The sequence below is a fragment of the Dermacentor andersoni genome, chromosome 8, assembly GCF_023375885.2.
Source record: "Dermacentor andersoni chromosome 8, qqDerAnde1_hic_scaffold, whole genome shotgun sequence".
NCBI lineage: Eukaryota > Metazoa > Arthropoda > Arachnida > Ixodida > Ixodidae > Dermacentor > Dermacentor andersoni.
The window spans coordinates 63,133,717-63,145,755 of NC_092821.1; the positions used below are offsets into that span (position 1 = coordinate 63,133,717).

A 12,039-nucleotide genomic window follows, 5' to 3' on the forward strand; every position below is an offset into this window, starting at 1 on the left:
AAGTTAACAGATGTAATCGTTATGATATTGTAATAGCAGATGATTGCTAGCGATGTGTGGATATGCATAAACTAACTAAATAAGTAAGCCAAAGCGAAGTGGCAGCCGAGCCAAAGAATGCTTAAGCATTACCAGACAATTCTCAGAATTTCTGTATCATATATGTTTCTGTTGACTTCCGTACGAGATCGGGCCGTGCGCGTTATTCCAGAACGTTTTGATACTCGTCCGCTTGGGCAGGGCGTATGCGCTGTCGCGCTGTGAAAAAGAGGATGGAAAGAGTCATGATGGAGGTAGCGCCAGGATACATTTGCACCAGGAAGGCATATTGCTGTTCTGTTGAGGGAGTGTATTTGTTGAAGCTTAGTGTGCTGTCATAATTTGGTCGCATTCATACTCCGTTTCACAGATACTAGTGTACGCTGTGGAGACTAGAGAGACTTCTTGCAGTGGCTGCGTTGGCACTTGGATATAGTTCGATGTTTTTTGACCGCAATTGTGCGCAACTGTTTTTTACATAGGATCAGTATTGAATGAAGATTTAGCCCTTAGAAACAGGCACATTGTGGTATAGGGCTGCGATATAAGGCGTTGTCTGAAATCATTTTTATTTTATTGTTCTTTTCGGCTTTTTATTTGCAACCCATCGTGAGGAGCCTCACGTGCATGCTCGCGCGAGCTAACGCGGTTGGCGCGCCGCAAAGCAATGCGACTTGGCCAAGTTGACAAGCACAGACGGAACGTGCGGAGTGATAACTTTTATTGACGGAACACCTTGCGTAGCTTCCACAGCGCTGATTGCTATGTGAGGAACGGAGTATAGACCAGCATGGCTGCACTGGCTGTTGGCATTTTTCTTTTTTGCGGGTGTCAGGCGTCATTGCAAAGCTCAATATATAGTGGACTGAGCGGGAATTCTAATTTACGACCTTTAGATTTGTATCTGTGTTCTACCTTGGCTTCATGCCACCTGCATAGACCAATATTGTTCTTAAAAATTTAAACTTGAGAGAAATGGGACCTTACGTTATTTTTAAATTTTAACATATGACCCTCTGTGGGCGTTATAGTTTGAACGTTGCCTTCTAACTTAGGCAGACCATCAAGCCTACTCACAGAACAAAGATGTTCTTGTTACGCTTTCTACTGCCGGAAGAAACGTGATATTCAGGAACGGTTTAATATTCCTTCAAAACTGAGTAAATAATGGTAGGCTACTTACCTTCTTTTTTTTTGTCAAAGTAGAATACATTATGGCGATATCCAGCTTCAGAATGCAGAATTAGGTGAGATTCAACACAAATGGGATAATCATATCGAAAATAAATTGATTTGCTTATGATGAGGCGCTGCTGACCACCAATGAGCTGCATGAAACCCAGAAAGTAAAGTTACCAGGCAAGCGAGAGTAGTGAAAAAAAATATAACTCATTGCATTTGGGTCCTGTTAGCTAAATCACTCACATTCTTGATAAGCAGTTGTGCTAGACTGGCACACTTGGGCAATAGTCTCTTTAACACGCATTTCCATCTCACAGTACTCACATCTTATAGCCCAGCAGCGGTGGACGTAATTTGCGCATTCGGATTTGTTCCATAAGATTACTGTACTAAATAACCAGTATGCGAAAATACTTGAGCACTGGCTAGATGAAGTTTTAGTCATGGCTTGACATATTAGCCGAGCAAAAGGCTTGAAATGCTTCTGCACGTTCATTATATTACTAGAGATCAAGAGTGATACAGGACGAGCAAAAATTAAAGAAAAGGAAGTCACAGGCGTCCACTCTTAAAATACTTATAGAAAGGGCAGCGTTAAGTACAGCGACAAGAAAAGAGAATAGGTAAGGTGAACGTTTATGGCACTGTAGATAAGCGTAATGCTATCCACCGCTTTGGTGTGCTCCTCCTCGCCTCGTCTTTGTGAAAGTGAGGAGTGTATAAGCGAAGTGCAGGGCGCCATGTCCCAGGAAGGAAGGCAGAAAGAAATGATTAGGTGTGGGTGCGTCGCTCAGCACTGGCTTGAGTCACTTAGCACTCCGGTATCACGTGGCCCCGTCACGTCGACGACCAAGTAAGAAGGCGAAGGTTCTAGAATAGGGAATGGCTGTTGTAAGTGTGGCAAAAGCGAGTCTCGCGCATGGGGGTGCCGCACAGAAACATATGTGATGATTCATGCCTATGTACGCTGCGTTTGTTCAAACGAGTATGCTGCGAATGGAGGTTGTGTCGCACAGCTCATTTGTGTATTCGTTTGCGAAAGAGGTGGTGGGGACATTTTTTTTTTTTCGTTTTTCTTGGAAGAAGTCGGCGGCAGGTGAAGAGAGGTGCCGTAAAGAAGCTCTTCGATAGCGCCGGAAAGGTCCCCATTGAAAGCAGATGAAATTTCGAGCATCGTGATCGGTAGTCGGTGAACGGACTTGTTAAGAAGCCGTGAGCAGCAAATGCTTGCTGCTCACAACGATGCCGTTCTTGGGGGGATGCTACGGTGCTTTTCTCATGCATGCTGTTCTGAGAAGCTGAAGCATCTACAATCGATTCAACTTGGCGGTTCCGATTAGTGGCTGCTTTTGTAGGGCATCCAAATTGAGAGAAAAATGCTGAAACAAAATCTGGGACCATTGTAGCTGCAGGCATGTCAGAAATGAATGTCGATTCGGGCCACCGCGTGCAAGAGTTTAAATGATAGGATAGTGACAACGTTCACATGGAATTATCGGACTGATAATTTCAATGTGAACAACGGCGAAATATATGTCGGGTTGCAAGAAAGGCTATATTGAGGGAACAACGTACTCTTTAACTTTTTGCGCGCCAGCAAGGTGCACGTCCATGAACCTTGCGTTCATGCCCGCGGAGACTAAGCGGGATGAGACAAGCTTTAGAGTAGGCAAATTTTTCGATGAGAAAGGGTATGATAAACGGCTAATATTTGCTGGCGTGTAATATTTACAGAGATTCCACAGCCACCCTAATTCCACACAAGAATAGTAGGAAGATACCTATACAGAAAGGGGTCAGACAAGGAGACACAATCTCTCTAATGCTATTCACTGCGTGCTTAGTAGAAATATTCAAGCTATTAAACTGGGAAGGCTGAGCCGTAAGGAGCGACGGCGAATATCTCAGCGACCGTCAGTTTGCCGATGACATTGTTCTATTCAGCAACAATGTAGACGAGTTACAACAAATGATTGAGCACCTTAACAGGGAGAGTGTAAGAGTGGGGCTGAAGATTAATATGCAGAAGACAAAGATAATGATAAATAACCTGCCAAGGGAACAAGAGTTCAAGCTCGTAAGTCAGCCTCTAGAGTCTGTGGAGGAGTACGTTTACCTAGGTCAACTAATCACAGTGAACCCAGACCATGAGAAGGAAATTCACAGAAGAATAAAAATGGGTTTGATCGCATACGGCAGACATCGTGAGCTCCTGACTGGGAGCTTACCATTATCATTGAAAAAGAAAGTATACAATCAGTGCATTTTCCCGGTGCTGACATACAGCGCAGAGACTTGGAGGTTGACAAAGAAGCTTGAGAGCAAGTTAAGGACCGCGCAAAGAGCGATGGAACGAAGAATGCTAGGCAGACAGAAATAAAGTGGTTTGGATCAGAAATCAAATGGGTATAGACGATATTCTAATAGACATTAAGAAAAAAAATGGCGCTGTGCAGGTCATGTAATGCGCTGACTAGATAACCATTGGGCCATTAGGGTGACGGAATCGGTACCAAGGGAAGGGAAGCACAGTAGAGGACGGCAGAAGACTAGATGGTGTGATGAAATTAGGAAATTTGCGGGTGCTAGTTAGAATCGGTTGGCGCAGGACAGGGGTAATTAGAGATCGCAGGGAGAGGCTTTCGTCTTGGAGTGGACATGAATAGGCTGGTGATGTAGATGATTTGCTTGCAGAAACTGACGGCTACTTATGGCCTCGGTGTGCTTGTGCAACTGTCGCAAAGGAGTTGCGTGACTTCAAAAGTGGTTTATTCAACATGAAGGCATGCAGATGAATCGCGTAGGTGAAGAAGTTCACTATCAATCGCTTGCGTGTTAGCCGGTTCTAATAGGTTATAAAGAAAAGTAAGTGTCATGAGGAAGGAAAGAGGTGAAACATATTTATAAAGAATACGTAAGGCCGCACTCAGTATGGCAAATCCATGCAGGAGAAAAGGCATGTCTTCGTCGTCTACATTCTGCTGCGTTTTTGTTGGCATGGTTGACGAACTGTTCCATGACACAATCCGTGGCATACGATACGTGGCCAAGTGATTATTGTGTGGTGATGGACATCATGTTGCTCTGGTATTCTTCATTGAAGTAGTCGCGTTACGTTTGGGGATGCATGAAGGAGTGCCGTGAAAGGGTCTTCATCAATTGTACTGGTTTGGGGAACTCATGAGAAGCGCCTTGAACATAGGCCAGTGTCTAGCAGGAGCCAGCTTTTCACAGTAATCAGCACACCTTGGTGGCTCAGAAAATGAGCATTCGTGACCTCAGGCCCATCGTCAATGACGGTGAATACCAAAGTGAACACACGGCGAAGGTCATGGTTCTGTGTGCGCTCCAGTAATTTTGTCTTGTAACGCTGGAGGCCCTTATTGATGTGGTTCACTGAACCAATGGATATGGCGAGTGTTGTTTCCATCTCGTGTTGCTCGATCCTGCGATTGCCACGAATCAACCCATCCACCTGATGTTTATGTAACTCATGAGAAATGGTTGCGCGCCGTCCACTTTGCTGGTTATCCTGGGAGTTAACCTGCGCGCAGTGCTGACTCGCGAACCCTCTCGAGTGAAGCCAGCCTAGCAGGACTTTTTGAAGATCTATCAGGCATTGTTTGGAATATCACTGGCCTTAGGTTAAAACAATCGGTGATGCTTATACAGTGCTGACAAATAGCCACGTATTCTGCTATAGAGAACTACGAGATAAGAAGCAGTTCGGAGTAAGATTCCTAATCAATATCGACATAGCGGGCAACATTGACGAATTCTGCAGCATAAATGAGAGGGTAGCAGTAGTCGTAATAAAGCTGAATAGGAGGTATAGATTAAAGGTAGTACAAACCTACGCTCCAACCTCCTGTCACGATGATGAAGAACAGTTTTATGAAGATCTTGAAGTAGCGGTACGAGAAGTGCAAACTCAGTATACTATAGTCATGCGCGACTTCTATGCAAAAGTAGCGGAAAAGCAGGCTGGTGAACAAGCGATTGGCAATTATGGCTAGGATTCCAGGAACACGCGAAGGGAGATGTTGGTAGAATTCTCGGAAAGGAATGAGCTGGGAATAATTAACACTTTCATTTGGAAGCGTTGGAACAAAAATTGGACCTAAAAAAGCTTAATTATCAAGCAAGAAATGAAATTGTTTTCATTTTTGTAAATTCCCCAGTACATGCACTGAACTACAATTTCTCTCACATGTTTACATCAGCCTCTAGGACCAATCGGCAAACTTGCATTACTACGTTAGCGAAGTGTTTCAAGGACCACTGGAAAATAATTTACAAGCCTATTTAATTGCTTTAGTTCCTCATTTTACTCTGCCAGACTCTAGTTCAAAACTTTCGTTTAAGAGAACGGTACACTGTTGCCCGTAGCCTCATCTTTACTATCATCGTCAGCTTATTTTGATGCCCACTAACAGGACAAAGGCCAGTCATAGCAATTTTTATTTCCTCTTGCTGTGCGCTAGCGCGTTTCTTGTAGTCTTCAAGTTGCCAAGTTGAGTGCTGTCATTTTCAATTACCATTAGGCTTGCGATTATTTATCTCACAGTTACCCACGGTCCAACAATCTACTGACAAATAGTTATAAAACGTTTGTAAGAAGGCTTTTTGTATGTACCGTTCTGGTCCTCAGTGGTTTGTAGGCTCATGGCAATATCGAATCTGTTGCGCACCTAGGAACTGCTTTTAAATCTAAGGTTCATATATACTGAACAAAAGAAAATCGAAATCTACTGCCTAAACAGCTTACCTTCTTTACAAACTCCTCTTTATCATGTTGCTCTGTCTTGTTGGATTGTACACCTTCTGAAAAAAAAATTATGTAAAACGTACTTTGCACATAACGGGTCTGCAGGAAAAGGAACTCTGGAATGAAGACTCTGCACAATATGCTTTAATACTCAGAGTACCTGTTGACTCAGACTTAATAATCAGAGTACTAATCGACCCACATGACGCACGAAACTATCCACTTATAACTGCGGTTAGTACAGACATCAAAGTAGACATAGAATAGACTAGGTGGTGCTAAGGTACCTAGATTTCCTGCTTTTATTTAAGTAGCGACGTCGAATTCCGTCGGCCGCCATGTTCTTGCTAACCTGCAGAAGCGGCGCATTCGCGTAGTTAGCATCCACCCCTCAACGACCGCTTCTCTATCACACGGGTCAAATATAAGTTTTCGCATGGGCCAGACAACCAAATGTGAACCCAAAGGCGGCTTAGTACTGCAGTGTTGAGGCCGAAAGCGAAGTTTGTAGCCGTATTTGTGAACCCTAGTTACCGATGGTGTCCATTCTCAATTCATCTTTACGACGACACCTACTGCGCTGTGTTGCTGTCGCGAAATACAACGCCTGCCACGTTTATGCGGTCGCGTGCACAGCTGAAAATACTTCGCACAAGGAAAAAAAAAGATAACCGCCCACAGACACATTCCGTGCTCCCTATAGTGCGTCTTCATCCCGGCCTGAAGTTTTCTCGCAATAGCATGCAAGTGACTGCGCGGGGAACAGCAGCCTTAAGATGAATGTGGCTGCCGGAATGAGCCCCACCCAATGTGATTCGTCGGCGGTGCTTCGAAGGTTTTCTCTACTTAAACAAAGGCAAAACATATCTAGGAACATATCATATCTGGGAACATATCTAGGAACATATTTGAGGGTCCATTTTCAGTGGTAGCAACCTGTCGCACATCGACGTGAGTCAGGCCATGGCGGCTGGGTCGTAGCCACACTAGGTAGCGGTCGCCACCGAACTTCGGGGAAGGCCCCACACCGCCGGGGTCGAAGCTAACCATAACGAGGTTTAGCTATCCATGGCGTGGCGAAAAGATGAATTGGGCGAAAACTTGTCAAGTTATGGCCCACCTTCGTCAGATCAGTATCCACAGGTTACTTTTGATATTAGGCGGAAGTTCGCACCACTTTCAGAGGGATGACATCAATATTTCCGCGGTAGTTGGCAAAAATTGCCGGAGCCGACGTGCCGCACGTCGGATCCCACCGCCCGTGAGCAGCATTCTCCCCTGTTTGGCGCGGCAGCAGCTGCGAGCGAATTCACCTTCATGCTGCATCTGGGTTCAACGTGAACTAATAGTCGAAAGCACAGCGGATACGTAGCTACCAGCAGTCGGCGCCCTTTGCACACATCGCAGATCACTTTGGAGGTGAAGCCCGCGTCACCACGCAATTTGTCCACATGGCAGATCCCTTTCAATATATGGGCACCCACGCGGCGTACGCGGCAGCCGCCGGCAGTTGCACGATACGTCCTGGTTTGATCTTGATTGAGCTTGACAGACATATTTATGGAAATAGGCGTTTTCTGGGTTTCAACCTGTAGTAGTAGAGCTAACGCTCTAAATAAGGACAGAACCCTAGCCATAAACAGCTTCACTGTAATCTATATACAGCATAGTTTCCGAGGCAGTGTTCACGCGCACCTTCCCATCTTGCTCAAAAATGCCCAGAACGAGCAGCTCTGCAATGCAATGCAGCTTTGAACGCAACCGAGTTTATGTGGGTTGAAAGAGACAAGCTCACTTTCTGCGCCATTTGTATGGGTTATGCACTCAACTGTTGGAGGTGCAGATGCGACCGTCCACGCGCTTCCGAGGCGGCGCAACGTAGGCGCAGCGTCAGGCGATCTCTTCCGGTGCCGTCTCGAACGTCTCATCACTGCTCTCCGCGTTACGGCTTCCTCGCCCTCACTACCAGCGACCAAAAACCCGCATGCGCAACCAGCTTTCGTCCTCTACCGTTCACTTATGCGGGCGAAGTAGTGTGAGGCGTCGTTCCGAGATGGTAATGCGATCTGACAGCCAAGTGCCAGCTATTCGGCGGGAACGAACGAGCAGCAGCAGCAGTAGGTGACAGTCACATTCAGCAATAGGCGCAGGAGGGTTCACAAAGGAAGCTTCGCTTTATAAAATCCGGAAACCTAAGCACTTATCAGCTGTTAATTCGAAAGCAATAATGTCCAACTGAACGTTGCTGATCGGTCCTTGGAGTTGGGAACTCCTCGCAGGCATGCCAGCCCGTTGAATGGTTGGCCAACGCTTCCTAGATAGCACAAGGCCTGGGCACCTTGATCCGTGCCATCATGCTAGCTTGTCCGACAACCAAATAATCTAATGGAGACAATCCCGAGTAAGCCGTGGGGATTTTGACGTCACCGCTTTCGTCAAACTAGGATTCGCAATACATGATTTAACGAGCGCAAGAGTGGACAGAGAACACAAGAAAGGTGACAAGGACTGATCATGGAATACCATCATGGAATACCAACTAGACAGGCCACACACCTTACGTAGCAATAGAAATTTTGGTCCTAGTAGCAAGACGTCCTAAATCAAACTGCGCATGCATGCTATATAAGAGGCGATGATTTAGCCAAGCGCGATATCGCAGGTTCGAAACTCACTAATGCTAACGTTCTTTCTTTCGATTTTTTGTTTTTAAATCCGTAAGCATTTATATGGCCACTTAACGAGGAAATTACTAACCCACATATGTCCACTCATGCATCCGTCCGTCCTTCCGTCCATAAATCACGTAAGACAATCCCTTTCAAAATAAGGTCCTCCGCAGCAAGGCAATTGATTTTCATGCTACCTCTCACTTTCGCGCGTACTAAACGCTCCGCATCGCTGATCACCTTCAGGATAGGGTCCACGCATTTTGCTTGAATGTGGACTAAGCCGCGAGAATACAGCCCAAATGAAGCTATCAGGACTCGCCGCACTCGGTCCCCATCGCAGATCGATTTAAAGACAGGCTCCGCGCGTTCAACTTCAACGCGAACTATACTCGGTTTCGAACATTAGGTGCAACGCTGTAGAAGCTAGAGATACTCTTTTGCAGTGGCTGCGTTCGCACATGTAAGTATATGTTTTGTGCCACAGTCGTGCTAAAGTGTTCTTTATGTTGGCTCAGTATTGAATGAATAATGTTTTAGCCCTTAGGAACAAAGTGTAGTATAAAGCTATTAGTGCTTTGTCCTATATCAAATTGCTATTCGTTGTTTCTCTTTCGGGCTTTTTCCTTATTTATTTATCGGCAGCCCGTGGTGACAGCACCGCGTTCATGTTCGCTAGAGCAAACGCTGTTGACGCACAACAAAGTAGGGACATAGAGAAAGAGATTTCAACAAGAGCGGACACTCCCATAGAGCCCAGCGGCCGAATTGACTGTAGCACACCAAGCGGATGGTATTAACTCCTTCCGGTTTCGGTTTTGGGCGCGCGCGTTTTGAACACCAGTTGGTACACGCCGCGCCGGCTCCGCTGCTCGGCGCGGCATTCATTTTTTTTTTCGCTTCTGCTGAACCTCGCGTGGCCTTGGCGTGGAATCGTTTCATTATTAAGTAGAAATGATTGCGAACGACCGTTACAAGACTGCGCCGAATCTGCCAGGTGCAATTTCATAAAGAAAGCAAAAGACGTCTTTTGAAATGATGAAATGTTTATTTTGCTCTATATAAATGCTCGTTCCGGGCTTCTTCTGCATTCATCCAAAGTTGTGGCACTAGGTAAGCAGCAGTCGTTGCGGTACGGAACTCCACCAGATGCCGTCAGCTGAAAGAAAGTAAATTGCAAGCATGTATCTTTTTCGTATATTGACCTAACAGGAGTATTGCGTGTAGAGGCGAAACGTGCGTAAGTGGTGAATGAGCGGCACTACAGATAAATTCACTTTTACGTACATTTCGCAGCAATGACTCCTCTCAAACAATGCCATAAAATGTGAAGAAAACAACCGATTTTCAAGCATCCCTCCCTTCCCGGGCATTATTTCCTGCACTTTAAGAGAACAAATACACGGGTGACTGCACGTTTCCAAAACAACTTGGCCTCAGTCGACGCTATGGTACGCCAAGTACACAGAGGTGGCTACAACAGAGGCTCAGCCAGACCATGTTACACGCTCGCAGAATGCCTTCTAGTCGTACTTAAGGCAGATTCGTGAGTGCAAAGCCTGTTTTCAGTCGCCTAGAATACAGAAATGTCAAGTTCTTGAGCTCCTCCGTGTTATCTTTTACGCGTTCTGCCGGCGCAAGCAACACTCCCGTGTTATCACTCTCGGCAATCGCTCGTCGCGTTTTCGACAAGCTTGAGTACCGAAATAAGGTGTATGTTGTTGCAGGGTTATAAAATGCGTCAGAAACTTGTCCCACTAAAATTCAGTACACGCAAAACTAACTCACTATGGCTGGCTTGCTTTTTTTGCTAATAGTTTCACAACCCCAGGCACGGCGAGCACGCCTCAATATGTTCCAAAAGGTTACCAAATGGATTACAATACTTTTAAGGGTCAATACACGCGAAACTGGCTGCGGCACACAGCCGAGCTGCTTCTCGCTAACTGCGCCACTATGCCGAGCGCGGCCACTGTGCTTGAAAAGTACCCCAAAAAGCAGCGAAATTAGTTACAATAATTTCTGGGGTCGGAGAAAGCGCCAAAACTTGTCCCGGTAAGATTCAGTACACGCGAATCTGCGTCACACGGCCAAGGTGCTTTTCGTCACAAAGCCAGGTGCGGCGAGTGTGCCCAAAAACTACAGAAATAAGTTTTAATTATGCTTGGGCTCATGGAAAGCGTTGCAAACATCTCCCAATACGAATAATTAACTCAAGTTAACTAGGCTTGCACGGCGGAGCTGTTATTCGATAACTGCGTCACTATATAGGTTCAGTTTTGTACAGTGAGCCTAAATGTGCTTGAATTGCGTCGCAGACTGTCAAACAAAATTCCTCACCTTGTTGTAGTCCCGTAGTGCGGCTGTACCGTGCCGAAATGCAGACGGAACACAAAAGATCGCCGGGAGCCCAAAAAACGGGCTACATCCAAAAAAGACGGGTCGCCGAGCACGCGAGCTTCACATGCGCAGCCGGCCTCGCTCACTCCTGCGGCTTGTCTGGCGCATGACGTATGCACGCGCGTCTGGCGTGCCGCTAGCTTGTTGCTAGGCAACGCACCAAACATAAGTCGCAAAGTAGACCATTTACACGCAAAACTTTTTCACTTTTCGTGGGAAAAAATAAAAAATAAAAAATAAAACGTTGTCTGTAAGTTTATTTCACATTCTTTTTTTCTGATGCTCGCGTCAACTAAGGGATGGAGTTGAAACTAGGCGTAACGTGTTTCCTGTTGCCAGGTTTTGAAGAGTGTCCCCTCTTGTTGAATTTCTTTCTCTATGGTAGGGACGGAACGCGCGGAGTGATAGTCTGACCGAACTTCTTCCGCAGCTTCCTCGGCGTTGCACCTAATGTCTCAAGCGGAGCATGAGCATCGAGAACACAGCTGCACCTCAAGTCATCAGCCGCCTCCGGAGTATGGTTGATCATGGTTCATAATGGTTCCACAGGGATGGATAACCCGCTAGAGAGCGATACCGGCTCATAACAATCGGAACGTTATCAGCCCACCCGGCGTCGCCACCTGCAGTAGTTTGCTTGCGTCAAATATTCACCGTGCACCGCGTCCGCAGCAGTTTGTGTTGCCGCAGCACTGTCGTTCATACTGATCCGACCAAATTTCATAACATTGATGGCACCGGTCTACTTGGAGATGACCAAGCGGCACAATGATTAAGAATACTTAGACAACTCGGAGAATTTCGTATGGAGTAACTTATAGTGATTACCGATGCGCGGTTAGAAGTCAGACGAGAACTCTCGCGGGCACGGAGCACGCGGATACCAGAACCATGTAAGGGTAGCGTGGCGTCGCGGCGTCGGCCTCTTGGTGTTAACAGCGCAGAACCTAGACGAGACGAGAGCACCACACCACAAGCGCC

The 12,039-nt window shown here is 46.2% G+C and overlaps 1 protein-coding gene across 11 annotated transcripts in view; it reads right to left on the reverse strand.

Moving 5' to 3' along the window:
- Positions 1-12,039, reverse strand: part of LOC126526313 (uncharacterized) — a 253,101-nt gene that overhangs the window by 201,362 nt on the left and 39,700 nt on the right. For 10 of the 11 annotated variants that reach the window (XR_011896005.1, XR_011896004.1, XR_011896003.1 and 7 more), the window contains exons 3-4: positions 5,990-6,045; positions 1,223-1,367 (exon numbers count right to left, since the gene is read on the reverse strand). Coding sequence is in view for 3 of the 11 variants with exons in the window: in XM_072289701.1 (XP_072145802.1) it covers positions 1,223-1,367; positions 5,990-6,045 (201 nt within the window). In the remaining 8 variants the exon portion in view is untranslated. The remainder of the gene's footprint in view (positions 1-1,222; positions 1,368-5,989; positions 6,046-12,039) is intronic. The other variant, XM_072289700.1, reaches the window with a different exon arrangement.